The 22,205-nt window shown below is 40.1% G+C and overlaps 1 protein-coding gene across 1 annotated transcript in view; it reads right to left on the reverse strand.

The window, feature by feature from the left end:
- The window catches only part of RYR2 (ryanodine receptor 2), a 6,224,161-nt gene that overhangs the window by 3,321,842 nt on the left and 2,880,114 nt on the right, over positions 1 to 22,205 (reverse strand). Inside the window, exon 24 of the mRNA XM_044059048.1 lies at positions 10,639 to 10,742. Coding sequence (XP_043914983.1) covers positions 10,639 to 10,742 — 104 coding nt within the window. The remainder of the gene's footprint in view (positions 1 to 10,638; positions 10,743 to 22,205) is intronic.

The following is a 22,205-nucleotide window of genomic DNA, read 5'->3' on the forward strand; positions in this document are numbered from 1 at the left end:
CAGTTGGAAAGACCCCAAAAGTTCCTCACCAAGGGGATAAAGGGTCTCAAACATATGTCATATGCTGCCCGGCTGAAGAAACTCCAGCTCTATTCAGTCGCATACCGCCTACTCAGAGGTGATCTATGCCTGACGTACAAGGCCATGTCCAATACGGAATTAATGGACACGCTCCACCTCAGAAAATCCAAATCCATCAGAGCCACGAGAGCAAGAGATTTGAACCTAAACACAGAAATAAATAGGACATGCTGGAGGGACAGATTCATAACCCAGAGGCTCCCTACACTCTGGAACAGAATCCCAGTCCATGTTAGGCAGAGACCCTCACTAACTCTCTTCAAGAGAAATCTTGACGAGTGGATGGGAGATCGTAGGTTTACCCCGGGGGTCATCTCTGTGTCACTACTAGACAGAGGCACAGTAAACTAAACCCTAAATGGGCATAGTATTCTCATCCCAAGGGGTGGCGAAAGGCACACACACTCTGGCTAGGCTTATAAATGCCCTAGGGCAGATGGTCTAGTACGAACCTATGAACCTATGAAAACAAATACACAAAACTATATAAAGCTTAAAAATGAAGTTTATCCATCTAGATAAGAAAGCATACTCCAAATTGACAGCTGCAACCACATGCATTACCTAACCTAAGATTAAGGTTCCTTATGCTAAAGTGCATGCTATAGTATGTGATTCCATTGATACTGATTGCTGTCTGTTCTTTATCTCTATTCCCCTTTCAGATATGAAAAAACAGATTGTGTGCTTTCAGAAAATTAAGTTCTGTCCCTAAGAAGCAGTGCACTGGCTATTTCTAAACAAAACTAAATTGTACGCTGTGCTATTAAATGCATTAAAAGACTAAGGTTACTAGGGTCGCTGACATCCCATATTTACTTCCTGTGATTTCAAACTGCATTTTCCCCTGAACTGTTTATCACTGTATTGTTAAATTTTAATTTCCCTCAGCAAAGAATGCCCAGAACTCTCAAGATTAACAGCTTGCACCAGCAGACAGTTCATCTCTATGTAAAAGGAGTCAGCAATGAGAAAAAAAACAGCTAAAAATCCTGCCAATGCATGAAGGAATCTTTGTCAATTTCACTCAGAACAGAATGCAGAACTGCCTTTATCTACAGACTTCTTGACTCCAGCTGAGAACATTTTCTAACGGAAAATGCAAGCTATTGTCTTTGCAGATGTAAGAAACTTCATCATCTTGTCTAGTTTTTTTCAAGCATACTTGCTTACAAAGAACACTTGTTCATAGTTTAAGCTAAGGACATTATTCTAGACATCCATACTTTTAAAAATAAAATACATTGTGCTTATAATATAATATAATATAATATAATATAATATATAATATAATATAATATCATATTTCAATCAGTGCCCTTTTACACCCACTCTCACCCCGACAGTCCAAGTTTACAGTTTATTGAATTATACTTGCTTTTGTCTAGCATTTCTTCTATTGTTATACTGAAAAGCCTATATTTCTTGCAAATAAAAAGTAATTGTTTACTTTAATACCTTTAAAATGTATAACAGTCACTGAATACTCCCCCACATATAAAATACCCCTGAACACAGACTATACAAAAGTGTTTTAGTATATAATATGCAGTTTATATCATGAAATGTTTTATAGAAATACTAATAAGAGCAAAAATTGTTATTTACAGTTAGTCCTTTTTCTCATTTCAGTGTGATTCTAATCATTAACTACACAAAGTGTGGTATATGCTTTACAGTCCATCCCATAAATGTAACAAAGTCATGAAATGTCCAATCTTTCTCAAAATTTTTTCTTAGAAAGCCATATTTCACAAATGTGATTGATGTTTATAGTCTCATGTTCACTAATTTTAGTGCTGGTGGTCTTTTTCCTGTTCATCTCCATCTCCCAACATCAGACTCTGGTTCAGATCATTGGCTGCTTTCTCATGGTCAGGTTTGAAGTATACATTCAATGCAACCTTTCAGTCAACACATTCTGTTGTAGAATTCCAGGCTCATTGCTTACTTATGCTTTTATAAAATTAAAACAGTCTGTTTCTTTCAGTTTCTCTGGTAGAGCAGAACATCTCAGGTTTTCTATGTGTGCTCTCTCTTCTAACTCTAGCATTTTTGAAACAGGTTTTCTTGAGAAACCTCATAGCCTTTTCTTCATTTCAACCAATGATTCTTACACTTTTATCAGTTCATCTGAATAGCCAGTTAAAGATTATCCTATCCAGCCTTTTCTTATTTTCTAGCCTTTTCTTACTTGAGTTGATATATTCCTTCACTGTTTAATTTATTTCAATCATCTCTGAGCACATTTGAATTATTTTTCCTCTAAATTACTGGAAGCCATCTCTTGCACTAAAGCTGAAGCTTGAACTATTTTTTGCTGGACAGCTGCAGGATTCTTTGCAGAAGGTGTTTTCACTTTACTTTTTCTGATTGATTTTCTTTTAGGTCCTTCAAATGTCCACTTTACTAGTATCCAGGTAGTGTAATCACTTGCCAGTAACTGAATTTTACACAAGCTAATAGTATCACTTGGTCTTATTTCTCGGTTTCTGTTTTCGTATTTGGGGAAGTTGAAATTAAGCTGTTAATCACTGTGCAGTGATCCTGGAAATCCATGAGTGCTCTTTTTTGGTACCAAAAAGATTCTGGAGTAAAAGCCTTTGCCTTTGTAAAAAGCAAGCAATGACCCCTGCTTCTACCATATGATAGAACACTGGAGGAAACAACTCTGTCTATTCAGGTGGGTGTGGGGAAATTCCCCTGAAAGGGAGGAGATTTTCTATTCACTGGCAAATATATTCTCTTTGAATTATTCTTAGAACCTTTTTGTCTGAGACTATTTGCAAACAAGCTGTAAGGTTAAAGAACAGCCTGGAAAGAAGGGTAAGAAAGGTCAGGAAGGTGAGATAGGAGTGCTTTGTGATTGGACATAATCATTCTTTTGCACTGGCTTGGCCCTTTTTGGAAAGAAACCCATCTTGTTTGGTTTGGAAAAATTATCCTCCTGCCATATTCTTTTGGATCCCTGACTTTTGCTTGGCTGGAGTTTTTTCTGCAGCTGGAAGGAAGATACCTTATTTGCCAGGAACCAGGGTACATGAAACATACTAAATACCCCATGCACTGATGTACCTCTATCATCCCAGTGTTTGAGAATCTGTGTATCAGAAGACCCAAGTGTCAATTCAGAACTGAGAGGTGTATTCAAAATTTTAGCATTTAAATCATCAGAGAAGTTATGATTACGTAACCAAGCATACTGTCTTAATAATACAGAAGAAGCAGCATTTCTGGGATTCATTAACACTTTAACCAAGTGTACACTAAGCGTACACTGTTCTGAGTGAACAGACAACACAAGCATAACTCACATCTTCTTCCTCCTAATTTTATTTTTCCTACTGATTTTCTTGCAGCCTTAAATATAAAGGAAATTTATAAAGGTTACTATAAAGTGTAGACTGCACTTATATTTATTGTGATCTTTCTGAGTGACTGAAAACTACAAAATATGTGGTAGGAATGTTTCTTAAACACAGATTGTGTACACACTTAGTGCAAGCATTAATGAATCGGGCCTTATATCTGCACATTCAAGCACACCTAGTGACTAGACTCAGTGTCAGCTAGGAAATCACCACTGTCCTCATCAGATTCCTCATCATTCTCTGAAACAACAGTAGAGTCTCAGCCAAACTAGCACTGGAACCATCTTTGGGAACACAACCACCTGAATTAGATGTTTGCAGAACACTCAGCCAAGGAAACCACATCAGCCTTACAGACATATAATATAACTATCAGCTGTATGATGATGCTTCAGTGTCTTTTTCTTGTGAACTTCACTATCAAATAAAATAAATGGATAGAAAGTATTACATCTGGCAATGGGTCTGTTACCTCAAACTACTCCTGCACTTAAAGGGTTTGGTACTGGAACAGCCCCTGGAGGATGTGCCTAACCCCCATTGCATAGTAGCTAGCAAAGCTACACTAGAGGGAGACAGGACAAATGTAACAGACCATGAAAGAATCACTAGGGTGGGTACCAGAGTTAAGATCTATCAAGTCAGGGGAGAGAACAGCAACAAGAGAGTACTGGATAATGTATCACAATAAGCACCTAAAGTTTCTAGTAATAATTATGCCCCCACTCAGCTAAACTCTGCTAAAGTGTCCTATTATCAGAAAAAAAGTTTGAAATATATCCAGAATTATTTTACAACTGACAGAAGTTCCAGTACACATAGTCCAAACACCAAAGCAACCAATGTGCCAAACTAGTACTAAAATTAGTTCTACATACTCTGACCTTTAAACTGTCATAAAATAATGTTTAATAGGAATTTAAACTATATTTTCGTGTCAGAGAGAATAAAATCTTCACAGTACATTCAAATAACTTAATTCACAGTAAAATCTTGATCTGATGATAAGAACATACATAGCAGTGTCATGCATAAACTAAATAATGTATAAATGCTAAAAAATCCAAATTCCACAATATTTTCCTGTCAAAAGATGAAAATAAAACAGTAAAATATGCATGATTAATTCAGGGTTCTGACTGCACGACACAGCCCCAAGTGTCTAACATCACACATTTGCACAGTATATCTGAGACGTACAAGTTATGAAATTACCTTAACGTTAGATCTATATTGTCTTGTTTTGGCTAGTTCAACTGGGTTATCAGATCTGACTGGATCCAACCCAGTGCTTTTTCAGAAGGTTGGATACAGGGCTCTGACTCCTCCCCTACCCATTATTTCATGTAGTCCTAAGATTACCTCAGATCAAGTTGCCTGATGACAGTTATAAATTCTCTTCAACAAGCCATGTAAACTCAGGCTTACTTGTCAACATAGCCAGTGATGATAAAAAGCGAAGAACAGCAAGAAGAGCTGTATATAGAGACAAGCCCCCTGGTCAGGTTCAACCGTTCGGCCCGGGAAACAACAGTGACAAATTAGGATGGGGACGGAGGTAGGGATGTTGAACCAGACAAAATGAAACAGCACAGATTTAGGATTATGGTAAGTATATAACTTTCATATCTGAAGCTGCCGTTTTCATTTTATTCAACAACTGGGGAATATTTCCAAGCTACTCAAACATCCAAGTAGATTCAAGGAAGTATATTCCTAAGAATGTTGGAGTCAAAGGATGCACAGGTTCTGCACTGTTAATCCAACTTGTAGTCTGACACAAAGGTACTAACAGTTGGCAAAGTAGCTGCAGCACAAATTTCATCAATACAAACTCTAGCAAAAGATAGTAGAGGTTGCCACCATTCTGGAAGAATACGCTTTTGGTTTACTAGGTAAAGATAAAGACAATCCCATCTTTTCTTAAGCATAGTCAATGTTGTCAAAAAGCCACCTGGACAGCATTACCTTGGAAACTCCTTGACCCAATTTAGCTTTTGAGAAGGCAAGAAATCACTGATCAGACTTTAAGATACCCTTTGTCTTGTGCAAATAAAACCTGAGTTGATGATGAACATCCAGCAAATGTAAAGTATATTCTCTTTTGTTTGAGAAATTTGGTAAAAGACTTTAAGATTAATTGTTTGTTTAAGATTTGCTTCACAAGCCACTTTTGGATGGAAATGGGGATTTATTTTCAAAGATAACCTATCCTTATGACAAAAAAACAGACAAGGAGATTTGCAAGATAGGGCTTGCAGCTCAGATCTTCCTTACTGATGTAGCTGCTACCAAAAATAAAGCCTTTAAAGAAAGAAACTTCAAACCTATTGAAGAAGTAAGTACAAAAGGAAGTTTAGTTAAGACCTGTAGCATGACTCTAATGTCCCAAGGGGGACAGGGTCCTATAAGGAGATCTTAAAAGAAAATTCCCTTTCAAAAAGGCCTTGGAAATCTTTAAAGAAGTAATAGACATCTGACTGCATCATACATGAAAACTGGAGATGGCTGCTAGTTGTACTTTAATAGTTGAAAAACTGAACCCTTTGTGGAACAATACTGCAAAAAAATCCAAATTCAATGAAAGAGGAGCTGAAAAAGGATCTAGACCTCTGCAGCAAATCAAAATAGTGAATCGTTTCCATTTGGTAAGGTAAAGCTTTTTGGTGCTTGGTTTCTGAGAAGAGGACAAATTTTGAATAATGGGGGGCAGACAGCCTGACATCCACAGTCACTGTTAAAGTGGAGGAACCATGCAATTAATTTCAATGTTTTCAGGTCCTGGTAAGGCTGACCGGATGGGTGATAAAGAAGGTCTGAATGAGGGTCTACCACCCAAGGTGGATGTATTTGGTGAGGCCAGAAAAAGGGGAACCAAACGTGCCAGGGCCAAAGGGGAGAAATGAGGCTAACTCTGGCTTTGTACCTCTTGACATTCTGAAGAAACTTTGTTATCAGGGAAAAAGGTGTAAGGCATAAAGGAGGCCTGGGGCCAATTGTGGACTAGAATGTCCCTTGGTGTCTGTCCCTGTGGAAGGACCAGGGAAAAGTAACTGCTGTACTTGTTGTTTTGGTATGAAGCTAAAATATTGCAGCAAGGTTGCCCCCAGTGACTAAAAATCTATATTGTCATTGAGGCACCACTCATGGGACAGAAGAATAGGTCTGCTCAGTTTGTCTGCTATAACATCGGAAGTCCCTGAGATGTGTATTGCAATTAGAAAGCAACAGGAAGACATCATCCATTGCCACACTCTAATGGCTTCCTGGCATAATGGATATGAATGGATACCTCCCTGCTCGTTGATGGACCAAACTGCCACCATTTTGTCTAGCTGGATGGAGATCACATCCCCTGGGATGGAGTAAGTCCTGAAGGGCCTGCAGTGCTTAGAGGATTACCCTCATCTCCAAAATGTTGATGTGAAGACTGGTCTCTGATCTTGACCACAAACCCTGAGCAGTCTTCCCTTTGAAATGTTCCCCCCACGCACACCAGAAGGGAAGCAGCTATGGTCACAGTAGTTACTGGGGGGTTGTGGAGAGAAAGGTTGACTCCATGACACTGTGGAGGAGGTCAACCACCAACTGATGTGCTTTCTGCATATCCATGTGAGAAGTATTGCTACATGAAGAGGATGAGACATCAGGGACTTTTGAACAGAAAGTGTCCACTACAGGACCCTTATATAGTACCTCACCTGATCTCAGCATGAACAAGGCAGCCATCTGGCCCAGAAGTCAATGAATAAATCTTGCTGGTGAACAAGGGTGACAACAGATCTCTGAAGCAACCTGATGAAGAGACAAGATTCTGGATTGTGGGAACCTGGCTATTTCAGTATCCATGTGGCATGTGCGCTGCATTGGTATCAACTGGCTCTTGACAAGATTGATAGTAATTTCCAACTGTGGTGCTAGATGGAGCAAGAAGTCCCTACACTGAACTAGTAGATCCTTGATTGGTACTGTAAGGAACTAATCATCCAAATATAAAAACACATAAAACCTTTGCAACCTGAGATACACTGCTACTACTGACATGCATTTGGTGAACACCCTAGAGGCTATGGTGAGATGGATAGGCAGTGCTCTGAAATTAAAATAACTGACTCTCAGCCAGAAATGAAGAAACCTCTTGGACTGCTTTGCTATCTTGATATGTTAGCATGCATCTTGGAGCTCTATTGAGTACATCCAGTCACCCTTCCTCACAAGAGGTGCAAAGGACTACACTGTGACCAGCCAGAATTTGTTTCACAACTGATAGAGGTGGCTTACATCCAAGGTGGGCCTTAGGTCTCCTATTTCCTTTGGAACTAAAAAGAACCTTGCATAGACTCTGTATCCTGCCTGCTCTGGGATCTGCTGGATGACTCTCTTTTCTACCAGTGTCATTACTTCTGCTGCTGCTGCTAATTCCATCTGGGTGGAACATCAGTGATTTTCTAATTTTACTGAGGCGGGGGGGGGGTGAATATCTTCTGTGCCCATGAATCTCGAGTGATGGCCTGACAGGCATGAAAATGCAGGAATAATCACCCCTGACAGCCTCCAGAGTGTGTCAGTTAAGCAACCATTCAGGAGCACTGGTATGGCTTCTCTGTGAATGGACCGCAACCCCTTGATGTTGCGATCCACTTCTGGCTCTGGAGTGATGTCCATTAAAACTGCTCACCATCCCCACCCCGGGGGGGGGGGGGCTCTGTCCACAGATGCATCCTGGCCAAAACCTTTGGATTTTCAAGAGCAAATCCCCCCTTCTGCTTTCAGCAGAATGTCATTTGTGGGGTGGAAAAGTGCATTCCAACTGCATACTGGGTTTTGCCTTTCTGCTCACTCCTGGTAAGCATTTCCTTCACTTAAGTTCTGAAGAGAGTTGAACCATCAGCATTTATGAAGGATATTTTGAAGCCTTCTGTGAAACTGCATAAGTGCTGCATGCCAACGAATAGCAATGCCAGTGCCTGATGCACCATCTGCTACATTAGAAAGCAGATACATGGATACATTAGTCATTGCTCCCTTGTCAAGTCCTTCTGAAAATATACCATATGAACTAGGTAGTTCAGCACTCCAAGTTCAAATATCACTAAAGTATACACCCATTTCCCAAATCTGTCCAAAGCCTTAGACTCTATTAGGGGGATGGATACATACTCTCTTCAGAGTGCTCTTTCTATGTGGTTACTGCAACAACCACAGCATCTACTGGGGGACCCTTCCTCCAGTGGGGTCTATTCCTATGGGCTACCAAAATATTATCAGGTTTTCATGGAATTGTCTCCACCACATCAGGTTCCTTTCATGTCAGCTGAGAAACTGTGTCCATTAGTTCATCAGAAGGTGAAACAAGCCAGACGGTAGAAGAATGAGTCCCAAATGTCTCAAGGAACACTGATTTATCTATGCAGCTCTTCTTGAGCCACACAACAGTTAGGGTATGTGGAAAGTGCCCTGAAGCTTTGAAAGCTGTCTGGTGGTCATATCCTTGGCAGAATATAACCCATACAGCTTAGGGTGCTGTAACAGCAATCTTATGTTGATCACCAGTCTTGAATACAGATACAGACTTACAGAAAATCAAGCAAGGCATTTAGCCTGTCCATGTGCCTCACTATATAGGTCTGACGTGCATACATGTATTACTCCTCCTGTAGTTAGTCTATTCAAGAAGGTACAACAGTTTCAGTATTACCTCAAAATGTCTGCAGTTTGTCAAGTACTGGCACTTACAGTATGCTTAAACCAAAGTTAAAGAGGGCTCTTCATATTCCAACCATAATATATCCCACAGGCTGAAATTCAGGTTCCAAGTTCTGAAAGATCATCCTTTACTAAATATCTGCATCTTGGCATATCACTCTAGGTTTATGAAATGATGACTGACATATCCCCTAAGCACAGTATATTCCAGTGATATCTAGGTTGTCCGATACAATAATTAGCATATTGCCTAAACAAACTACATTCCAAGGAAATTATATTTTAGAAGTAGGAAGCATAGTAGGATGAAGAGAAAGAAAAATATTCTGAGGAAATATCAATGAAAAAGTTCTTTACAAAATACTGGCAGACTAATGAAGCAATTCATTATACAAAAGGAAAAGGGATTAAGAATAAACTAGGGTTATGAAACCTTTAGAATTTCTTCCTGCCAGTATTTGGGGGGGGGGGGGCTCTTAGAGTTGGCTTAGGATCACCGAGGTGCAAAAGCACTGTGGATAAGAACAAACTCCAGACTAACTGAATGTTGGATATTAAACAAGGATTGCACCACAGTGTTGAGCATAGGCTAATAAAACATTGCAATATACAAAAGAAAACTGTTGTGATATGTCACAGACTATATTACCTACAAGACAAACATGATATCTTAACTGTTGTCTGCATAAAAATAAAATTAAATATTTCTTACTCAATGATGCCATCCAGTTTCACTGACCTCATTTCATCTGTACTACACAATGCACTTACTACACAATGTTATAAAAATAGTATGTGATATCATACCAGAATAGCTTTACTGTAAATAGCCTTTAATTGGGGTCTAGTAGCTAATGTTTCTGATCAACTTTTTTATCTTAAAATGACCACTGTGCTCCTCTTCTCAAAAGACAGTTAAGCACTCCACCATTAAGTTCCCCACACAAGCAAACAGTACTCACTTCCTATGCTTCAGGTCTTAACGGGTCTATATTATATGAATGAAACTTCATATAAGTGAATGCTCTAATGAGCGAAACTTTTTAACATGGAGGTGCGTGTTGTGGTATCGCAGTACAGTGATGATTGGAGTTTTTGCCCTTTGCTCACTGTAGTGCGATCTCAGAGTTGGAATATATATTTAGTGGGGGGTGGGGGGCACAGCCCACCACCATATTGTTTTTCGATGTCCAGGATTTTCGCTCATTGAGCATTCGCTTATATGAACTTACCTTCATATAATACACACCCGGGCTTAACATAAGTTGTAAGAAACTGCGTTGCTCTAATTATGATTCCCAAAACTTTTCAGTGTAAGCAAAAGTATTTTGGGCATTTTGTACATAATACTTTACCATTATCTGTCACAAAACACCATCATTAACAGACTGTGATGTAAGCACTGCATCCTCCTTCCACACAAGTTCATAAGAAAGCGGATTATTAATGTTGGCCAAATTACTTTCCAGACTTAACTTACTTTAGTGTCTCAAGTGACATCTGTAAATTATAGTTTCGCTCCTGTTCTGGCAGCTTTGAGAATTCCACTAAGCATGGGTGCTGTCTCTTATTATCATCTCGGACCTATGGGGGGAAAAAAACATTTTACTCATTTGCATCAAGGTATAGCATTAATAAAAAGGACTCAAGCCTCAGCATTGAAGCCCTTGATATCAAATCCCTTAAAACAGGAACCCAAAACAAAGCTAAAGAAAACATATGTTCAATGAAAAATATACAAAAAAGCTGAAATAAAGTTTTTGGTGGGGCAACCCACCATCACCTCTTCACCCCTTAATAACAAATTATAACTCCATGGCCACACAACCACAGGGAAAGGGCAAAGGCTACCTTCATCAAACCTACATCTTGCCCCACATCTACAGAACTGTAATCGATAAAGCACAAAAACAGAACTGTAACTACAGTTTAAACAAATACAAAATAGGCAAAAATCTTCTAAATAAACTGTTAAGAATAAAACATATATCAAATGCAAGTTTTCAACAAAAACATTAAACAAGACTAAATTCACTGTAAATGTCATTTGCTTTATTACCCACTACAAATATCCCAAGTCCATTTTAAAATGCTTCTGAGCAGTAACTATCACTGCGCTTACTGAAATGAACACAGACATTTCTGTCTCAACTGACACAATGCAGACAACACAAACATGGAAGTGGATTCCATAGTACTTTTTTATCAAGTAGTAGAGCTGTAGAAAAAATATTAAGAGAAATGGAAGTTTTAAACTCAGATGACAAGGTGGTTAGATGTGCAGATATTTACTCAAGTTTTAACTACTAAGGCAAGATAAATTAAAAAGAAAGACTGTTAGACATTCCGGTTAAAGAAAGAGATCTCATTTAGAATTGGCAGCGCATCTCACAAGTGAAATGGGTCTAGTTAACCTCAAGCATGCAGAAGGAAATTTTGAGTATATATGGTGTTTCAGTACAGAAGCGGACGGAAAGTAGATAGGTATGACAATACCAGTAAAGAGATATTTATCTCTTGGGCTTGTGTGAACCAGAAGCTGAGACATGGGGACTTTTCATTAGGTGAGAAATGAGTTCCTAGATCAGAGATTTTAACCAAAGCTCATTTAGATTCCATTTGCCCACATAGGTGTAGAGATTTTTTTTACGGCAGGTTAAAGATGACTGCATATAGTTTGGGTTGATATTATGTGCTGTAAAATTCTGTTTAGCACACCGATGAAAAACTTCTAGCCAGGTTATAAAGAGAAAATATTTTTTTTGCCTTATGAGAAAGTGAATAAAATTGCACACATATAGCCTATTAACTACTTGAAATTGAGTCAAAAAAAGCATTTTGTTTTTGCATACTGCTTTAGTGGGACCTCACAGATACCATGTAATCTCAAATAGTAGGGTGGCAGAATTTATACATTGTGTTTGATTTCTGTTATTTTCTGTTTTGGGGGGTACTTATGTTGTGGGCGGCTGAGTTTTCTGTTGAAAGTAGCATTTGCTTTGGGCATTGATGTAATGATTTATATATAAGTCAAACTCTATTCCCCTTAATGAATGACAATATGAATATTTGGAGTATGTTCCTTGGAAAGTGAATGATTTATGTATTCCATGTGTTGTAAGGGGGTTTTGAATGCCTGTGAAGATTCTTTTTTCTCAACCCTTGCTCCAGTAATTATCAAGCTCCTTGCTCTCTACTGCCCTATACAGTACATTTGTTCCCCCAGGAAACCAGAGCCATATGGCCCATTCATTCTTCCTTGTAGTGAGAACTGAGCAGCAGATGGTGTATAAATACCCATCTGAGTCCAGGAGAGTTTTGTAAATTGAAGGCACTAATCCTTCTGTGCAGGTCTCTAACTGCGCCAAGGTTTAAAGAGCATCAACTGCGATGTGTCATTCACTTCTGCATGTGAAATAACCTGTCAAAACTGCACTGCGACTTGAACTTAGCACTCTAGCAGGATTTCCAATCTCCACTGGGCATTCTGCAATGGGTTCAGGCATCAGGATATGCAACTCACCTCCTCTCAAAGACAGATGAGTCAACAAAGCCACAACAGTTTCACCTTCCCCCCATGCCAGTTCCAGCAGATGCCTGAGCTGATATTCAAACTTCAGTTGCCTGGGTCACAGTCAGAAATGTATTCCTCTATGCCAGGGGTGGCTATATGCATATATGGTATAGTGTAATGATAGTTGTATATAGCAGTCATTGGAAATTACTAAGTCAATCCAGCTATATTATGTTGAAAAAGCACACGTTGAAGTATAGAGCATATCAGCCAAATGGATTGAATGTGGAAATTAACTGAACTTACTTTTTATAACAAGAAATCTACTTTTAGGCCTTTAATTGTTAAATGAGATTATCTTGTTAATTACTTTAAAATATTCAAGAGGTATGATGGGTAATTTCAGCTGTCTCCTTGAAGGCTGGGAAGCTGAGGTCCAAGGGATTTGTATTTGTTTTAATAAATGTTAAGTTTTATTGGACAAGTTTTTTTTCCTTTTCTAGGCTCATGCTTCAAATGATAATTTGAAAAGTCGAGACCCACATGAGTGAATGACAAAATGCAGAGACTAAACGGCTGAAAATAAGGACTCGCATACACCAAGCCCAAGATGGCCATTTCTCAGTTATTCCTTTTTCTCCAAGGTATGACAATTTCGGAGTTGGTATATATAAGTTTGGAGGGATGCAGGGTGCTTGCTCCCCTGCAAAAAACAAGTTTAAAGGAAAACAGCAGTGTTTGAAATTCACTCTTCTTCTGCATTTTCAATTTTTTTACTGGTTTGTCAGCACTCAGTGTTACAAGTGCCAACCTTTCAACAGGGAGCTGTTTAAAATATACTTATTATGTGAGGCCAGTGCTTACATTTGATATTGTGTATTTGATATGATAAGCACAAAGCTTCTATTTGTCTGCTGCATCTCAGACTATAAGACAATACTGAAAAAATATTCCAAATTGTCAGAAAGTACATTCTTAGAAGCATGAAGGTAATCGTCCCTGCTTCTTTACAAAAAAATAAAGCACAGAGGCAGCACATGAGGTATATATGTATCTGTTTGCTGTAGTCAGCTTTGTTGTAGCTAGTTCTAGCTATAATAAACATCCATTCAAGAAGAAACACTTCAGGCCAAGGTAAATGCAAACAATGCTAATGTGGTTTGTTTTCTTTTTTATTAATGCACGTGTACATATGTCTTAAGTGATAACCTAATAAATGTGTTTTAGAAGAAATTGCTTGCTATTGCAATGTTATGTTAAGCATCTTAGAAGCCTAAGGCTACCATCATATCCAGATCTGGGATGAGAGCTGACACTGTTTGAAGGGTCAGCATCTTGAATTTTGAAATCCTTACAAAAATACTGAGAAGAGATAAATCAAAGACTGTTCTCCAAGAGTGCTCCTTCTTTGGAACCATAAATATTCTCCAGTAAAAGCCCTTTCCTATTTGTTCTGCAGGAACATACTCTGTGACTCCTGCTTCCCACATGTGTTGGAGCACTTGTAGAAATAACTTTGTTTGATTGAAAGGGTGTGGGATCAGGAGGAGAACCAGATTTCTGACATTGTCATTCTGAGAAAGGAACCTTACCATTTTTTGGAAAAAAGAAAACTTTCTTTTTGGGGCTGTAATTGGTCCCCTCCTGTACGCTCTTCATAGATGTATGTCTGTTAACAAGAGGCACCACTTGTTTGACTTGTTTTTTAAAAGTAGTAGAGGATTTGGAAGGAAAGAACCCAGGGACCTGAAAAATCATAGAAAATCACTACATTAATTTACTCTTCTCAGCCCACAGCTTGAGTACCTACACAGTAGAAGGCCCAAATAAAACTGCCCTATCCAGAAGGGAATTCAAAATTCTGGACATCAAATTATCTGAAAATTTTTAATAACATACCCAGACAAATCTTCTCAAGACTGTAACTGAAAAAAAAAAACAGCCTGGAAACAGTATCAACACAACCATACACACTTTTTAAAACAGGTTTAGAAACTTAAAACAGGTTGGAAACAATCTGATTTAAGAAAGGCCTACCTTCATGAGGCTGAGAAGCAGAAAACACAAACTATTATCACACTTCAGCATAAACCACCACGTGTAGCCCTGGTACTTAAGAATTATAAAGGCTATCACTTCTGTGTCACTGTTAGACAGAGGCACAGTATACTAACCTCAAAAAAAAGGCATAGCAAAATTAATTTAAAATGGGTGTCGAAAGCCAAACTCACTCTGGCTAGGCTTATAAATGCCCTAGGGCAGATAGCCTAGTATGAACCTATGAACCTATGAACCTAAAGGCTGAAGTAGTGGAAGAAAAGAGTCACTTACCCAATCTGTCCACCATCTTACCCTCTTTATCTCCAAAAACTGGGTTACGGGTGGAAAGAAGCCTGTTTGCAGCAGGAGCAGTAGGAGAAATAGCTGCTGGATCTTCTCTAATATGAGAAAAGAGACATTTGTTAGTTTGAGAGACTTTATACAGTTTATCTGCCTTTTTAGGTACAGTCAGATGACCGAGAATCGGAAGCATTTCATGCAACATTAAAGGCATCCCCGAAAGCCAGCACAACAAGAGGAATTGCTACAATATGTGAGACTTCTTGTTCTAATAAAGCATAGTATCTGCCCAATTCCAGGGGAATGTCCACCTGTTGTTAAGAAAATACATTCTTTAGTCCATTCTTTAGTCTAGAGACAGTCTGTGAAAAGGAGAAAGCCTCCATCTGTATAATTTCAGACTCCCTGTGGACTATGGAATTCTCAGGTGATACAACACATTTCTGATCACTCATCAGAATCATCTGAAAGAACATTCTCATCAATGGGAGAATAAGGACCAGAAGGAAGAACTTGGTACCCAGTATTGTCAGTCTGCAGCAAACTCCTGGCTAAGCTCCGAACATCATTTTTACAAACAGAAACCATCTCCTAGTTATCAGGATGAATAACTTTCTGTTTCTTTTATCTGAGGAACATCCTTGGAGGAAGACTGAAAAGGAGAAGGCATATCATCCCAAGCATAGGTTCATTGGCCCTAAGGCCTATATAAGCCTAAACAAAAAGGTACCCTGGTTTTCGCCAACCAAAAAAATTATTTTCCTATGCCCCTGTCGAGCAGAGCCACAGAGGTGATGCCCGGGGTGAATTTCCTATTTCCCATCCAATCATCAAGATTTTTCTTGAAGAGTGCTAATGAGGAGCTTTGTTTGATATAGATAGGTAGTTTGTTCCAGAGTATGGGAAGTCTCTGGGACAGGAATCTAACCCTCCAGCATGTTCTGTTTATTGTGGTGACAAGGTTTTGGTCCCTAGAGTGTGTAGCTCAGAGGGATTGGGATTTCTTTCAGTGGAGCATGTCCAACAGCTCTGGGTTTCACATAGCTTTGTATGTTAGGCAGAGATCGCCTCTGAGTAGGCGATATGCGAAGGAGAAAGCTGGAGTTTTTTGAGACGGTCTGAATAGGGCATCTGTTTGAGGCCAGTAATCCTCTTTGTGAGGTATTTCTGCGACATTTCCAGTTGTTGTAGATGTCGTGTGAGGTGCATACCAAAAGGGGCATTGTACGCTATAATGGGTCTCATGAGTGATGAGTTGAGGGGAACAATGACCTCTTTTTTCCTGGATGAGAAACCTTTTGTGATGAGGTGTGCCACATAGAAGGATTTCCTGACTACTGTGGTGATGTGATTATCAAAGGAGAGACTACTGTCCACCTGTTCCCCAAGGTATCTTATCACACTTTCAGTGTTAAGTAGACTACCACCTATGTAGTAGCTCATGGGTACAGAGTTTTTACCAAAGTGATGACAATGCACATTTTGGCATTGAGCTTGAAGCCATGGCTTTGATACCAGGCATCTGTCTCAGTGAGGCCCTTTTATAGGATATCCACATCATTAGGAGTTTCGATTATGGCTCCTAGTTTGCAGTCATTTGTGAACTTCATTAGCTAATGACCTTCTGTGTTAGCCTGTACTTCAGCAAAGTAGATACAAAACAGGAGAGGACCCAGGACTAAACCCTGTGCTACTCCACTTGTCACTGGTCTGAAGTCGGATTTGGAGTCTGCTACTTTTACAGTGTGGGTTCTGTCAGTGAGACAGTTGGCAACCCATCTTGTGACATAGGGATTTATACCTAGTTTAGTGAGTTTATCTGTAATTCTAGAGTGAGGGATGGTGTCAATAGCCTTGGCGAGATCTAGATAGGCTGTGTGAACCACCTTACCCTCGTCTACGACTTTGGTGACTGCTTCAAAGAAGTCTATCAGGTTTAGGAGACATGATCTGCCTTTTACAAACCCAAACTGCGTGGGGTCCAGAGTTTGGAGATTACCAATGTCTTTGTTTACAAGTTCCATGATGATATGTTCCATGGTCTTGCAGACCAGGCTCATTAGGCTAATGGGGCGGTAGTTCCCAGGGTCCATGGTGGCTCCGCCTTTGTGGAGTGGGATAATCATCGCTGTGTGCCATTCAGTGGGCACAAAGCCAGAGGTGAGGCTGTGATTGAACATGGTGCTTAGGTGGGGTGCCAGTTCATTCTGTAGTTCATGTAGAATGCAGCCTGGGATGTTGTCAGGTCCCATGGATGCTGTGTTCTTGGCTTTGGAAGGTGTGTTTTTTACCTGTGCAACTGTGATTACAGGAACTTTGCATTCTTCCGGTATAGAGATGGGCCCTTTAGGGGGTGAAGGGGGGGTAAAGTTAGCACTGAACCTATCTGCCAGGATGTTGGCAATATCAGTTGGTTCTGTATATTTAGAGCCATTGTGCTGTAACTCAGAGCAGATCTGAGTGTTGCCATTGAGATTCCTGACATAGCTATAGAATGCTTTGTGGTTATCTTCAGAATCAGTGGCGATTTTGTTTTCATAACTGGCTTTGAAGGATTTTTTGAGGAATCTCAGCTTCTTAATGAGGCTGACCAGGGCGTTCCTCCAATCATGGGATTTTACTCTTTTTTGCAACAGTTTCTATCTTCTGTTGTAGAGTTTGTTTATAGCAAGGGATCACCAGACGGGCTTCTTTTTTTTGGAGGATAGCATCTTGGTTCTGTTAGGGATAGCACGATACATATACTCATGTAAGTGCTTATAAAGTGCATTTGTGTAGGATTCAGCAGTCGTACCTCTATTGTCCATCTACATGGGTGTCATGAAGTTTGCCATTTCTGTCTTCAGAAGCGTGAGGTTGGCTTTGGAGAATTTTTTTACTGTGGTTTCCCTAATGAGGGGTGGGGGGTGGGATGTGGATGTCTAGGGTGATTAGCATGTGGTTGGATCTGACCAACGAGGAATTGACCTCTGGTGTGGAACACTGGTCACTCATGTTGGTAATGACCAGGTCTAGGATATTGCTGCCCCTAGTTTGGTTGTGGATAAGTTGATCCAAGGCATTGAAATTTATGAATTCCCGAAAACATTGAGCAAAAGAGGTGGTACATGAGTAGTTTTCCCAGTTAATGGTGCAGTAGTTGAAATCGCCTATTATTAGGGTGCTGGGTTGTACCCTAATATTTTCCAGTGTATCAAAAAATGAGGAGTGGGAATCCTGGGCCATGGTGGGGGATCTGCAGCAAGTTGCAATTTGGATTGTGGTCTTGCCCAGAGATAGTTGCACTTGGATAATCTCAGATGCATTATGCTGAGCAACTAGCCTGGAGGTGTGGATATCCGTAATTAATATGGACACGCCTCAGCCTTTAGTGCTTCAGTCCAGGTTAGGCGGCTGAAAGGTGTGGTATGAATTATAGTTTGGTAATGCAGGGGTGCTCTCTGGAGCCTTGAACCAGGTCTCTGTCACTGCACAGATGTCGATGTTCTCCATTTTATGGAATGCCTTGAGTGAATGCATTTTGAGGTTTAGACTTCTAGCATTGAGTAGCATTACCCTCAGATTTTGCTTGCTTGTACCTGTTACGGTGGTGAATTTATCATTTGAATCTTGCCTAAAAAAGGCACTATAGGGGTGGGAAGAGCCTCAGCCAGTATCAGGAATCCCAAGGGAGACAGGTGAAGGCCATCTCTGGCAAAGCATCCACTTGAAGTCTCTTTCCCCAACCACACTCTGATAATACTCCTGTGGTGTCTCGTGCACCTAAAATGGATGGTTCTACCATGCCAACATCAGACACTGGAACAGTTGAAGAGGATGTGTCTGATCCTCAGCCCATAGTGGCCAGCAAAGCTCTCAACCTCTTCTTAGCACAAGAAATCTGTAAAGAGTTGAAAATATGGAAGAACAAAGGGCAAAAAACAGGGACAAATTTTAAATATTGCTCTTATAAAGTTAAAAAGCTATTTACATAAAAGGTTTTGTGTTACCATACATTTTCTAAAGGACAATGAAGTCTGAAACTCAAATGTCTATCATTATTTAGTGATTTCAGTTCTCAGTGATTTGCCAGAAAACCAAATAGTTTATGAGGAAAAGACCAAAAATATGAGGCAAAAATCTGGGCATTCTGCGGAAATCTGGGCAGTTGAGAGGTATGGCGGCCAGCAAGACTACACCAGAGAGATTTTAGGAAACCAGTAAGTGGTCTGAGGAACCCAGCAATGTCCATTGCAGGGTCATCCACCATTGGCTGAAACATTGACTGAGCCCATTCTGAAGGCAAGGGCTCATGTTTTAACTTTTTTTTTTTTCTTTTTTAATGTACATTGGAAGAAGGAACAGCAGGACAGGAGTAAGTATTTATGCTGTAGCTCAGGAAGATGACTCAATGCCAGTAAGCTACCTTGGAAGTGGTTGGTAAGAAGGTAAATTATCACTCATTACACAAAGCAGTACACATCCCTTCAAAAAATTCCTAATACCCCAAAAGCAGAGTTAGACAAGCAGCATGGAGCAGGGTCTGATCTTAGCTGTTTACATGTGTTATCACAACACAGATATTGATGGAGCAGGGTCTGATCTTAGCTGTTTACATCTGTAGTATTTTTTTTTTGCTTATCTTGCTACATTCCATGAGAAAGCTGATGTCCTAAGTGTGCCAGCCTTCACATAAGAAGGTAAACTAAGGTCCATTTTGACTCAGCTGGTGGTAGCTTAGGTGGGTGTAAAAGTTTCCTCCAACACACACATACATACATACACACATATGTAGCCTGTGTGTACAAAGAAACAAACATGCTAAAACCACATCCACCAAGTAAAAATGAAAATAAAAAAAAAATAAGACTGAGCACATTTATCTTCCTGACAATGTCAGCAAAGACTGTGTCTTGGCCACATTTCTCCTAGCTAGTATAATATGAATACCACCTCAGTCTTCCCTTGAAAAGAGGCTTCTGACTTGGTGGAACTAACCTGGTCAACAAAATGTAAGCTATATACACAAACACACACACACACACACACACACACACACACACACACACACACACACACGCACACACGCACACACACAAACACACACACGCGTGCACACACACATGCATGCACACATATACACACACACACACACAGACACACACACACACGCGCGCACACACACATGCATGCACACATATACACACACACACACAGACACACACGCACGCGCACACACACACACACACACACACACGCACACACACACACAAACGCACACACACACATACGCACACACACGCACACACACACACACACACACACACACACGCACACACACACACGCACACACACATATGCATGCACACATATACACACACACGCGCGCGCACACACACACATGCATGCACACATATACACACACACACAGACACACACACACACACACACACACACACACACACACACACACACACACGTATACACACACATAAACACATAGACAAACACACAGTACACATCTCTCTACCTTGTCCCATTTTCTCTCTCTCTTTCTCTCCTAGGGCAACTCAGAACAAGTGGGAAATTACAGAGTACTATACAACATTCCCAAAGAGAGCCAGCCTCTCCAGTTATGCTGATGAGCAAGATCATATAACGTATTAGCCCTAAATTGGTTTCTGGCAGCCAGTGAGAATGTACATTTTTAGCAGCTTTGTAACCAACAAAACACTGGAAACAAATCAATTACATCTAAAATTTAAAAAAAAATTAAGTTACAAACAAGGTATTGTTCAAGCTGTTCTATAACCCTTCATGTCAATATGTCCACCACCCTGTTCATTTCCACTTTTGTAATTGCAATAAATAAATAAATAAATGTAATATTCCCTTTTTTCTCACCTGCAGCAGAGTATCAGCAGACCTGGTAAATTTCCTCTATCACTTGGTCTGCCTATCCATCGTCTTGGCCTCCACAGACTTGCTCTGATTAGGGATGCTGCCAGCAGGGAAATCAAGGCACCCCAGGTCCTTGTTATACTGTTTGCTAGGCGGAGTATGGCTTTGTGCTCTAACCTTTTTTCCCTTCCCTCTGTCCATGCTTGTTGACGTCCAAGGTGTGCACAAGGGCCATGCTGGCATGCTCTCCTGCTTCCATAGTGATTTAGCCAATGCCCTCTACCCTTTCCCACTTAGGGTAATGTCCCTATCAATGCCCCCACCAGGGATCAGCTGTGAGGAGAATCCAGGGAAGCACCCACATGCTAATCCTACCCTACCAGTGCCTTAGATGCTGAACAGCTAATCAATTCTGGGTTGTCTGTGTTGTAATTATAACCATATCCCTCTACACAATGGCACTGACTGTATTATACTGTCTTTCGGCTTTTCCCAGTTAGGAGATGCCACAGCGGAACTCCGGTCCACTAATGATTAGCAGGGAATTTTTACGGTGTTGAGTTGCCAGCCTGGTGCCCAACCTTCAAAGAAGGCACACCCACACACACTCGCACCTATCTGCATGTCTTTAAATTCACTTGATCGTGGGAAGGACATGCAGACTCTGCACAGTTATAATCATTATACATACAACTAGATAACTGACACAGTACATAAACCCAATTATTATTATATCATTCAGGTATTCTTAGGGATTATGATACCATTTAAACTATTTAATCCTTGAGGCCATCTGGGCTCTCAGCTATACTTCACACAACATTAGTTTCTCAGTGAATAAATAACTTAAACACTCTCTGCTCAGCATTGCTGGGAATATATGCACACACACACACACACACACACACACACACACACACACACACACACACACACACACACACACACACACACACACACCTGATGTGACACCCTGACCCCATACATATAAAATGGGAAAAAGGAGGTGGGATTGATGTTGAAACTGCAGTATCTATATATACCTATATATATATATTTATTTATGGTTATCATTAGACTAGTCAATCATGGGTAAGATCGAATTGTGTATGGTTAATCCATACTGGTCAACACTATGTGCGAGAAAGGATGATCTCCAGGGAAAGGAAATATGCCCCTTTCTCAAGGATTGTGCAGTGTTCAAGTTAGTATTTATAATTAGCAGGGGGTGTGGGGTGGGACTTTCCCCCTTGTTGCAAAAGCACTGTTTTATACATTGCATGCTCCAAGAAGGAACTTCGGAGCATGCACAG

This window comes from Protopterus annectens, chromosome 1.part2 (assembly GCF_019279795.1).
Source record: "Protopterus annectens isolate FY-2018-M chromosome 1.part2, PAN1.0, whole genome shotgun sequence".
NCBI lineage: Eukaryota > Metazoa > Chordata > Ceratodontiformes > Protopteridae > Protopterus > Protopterus annectens.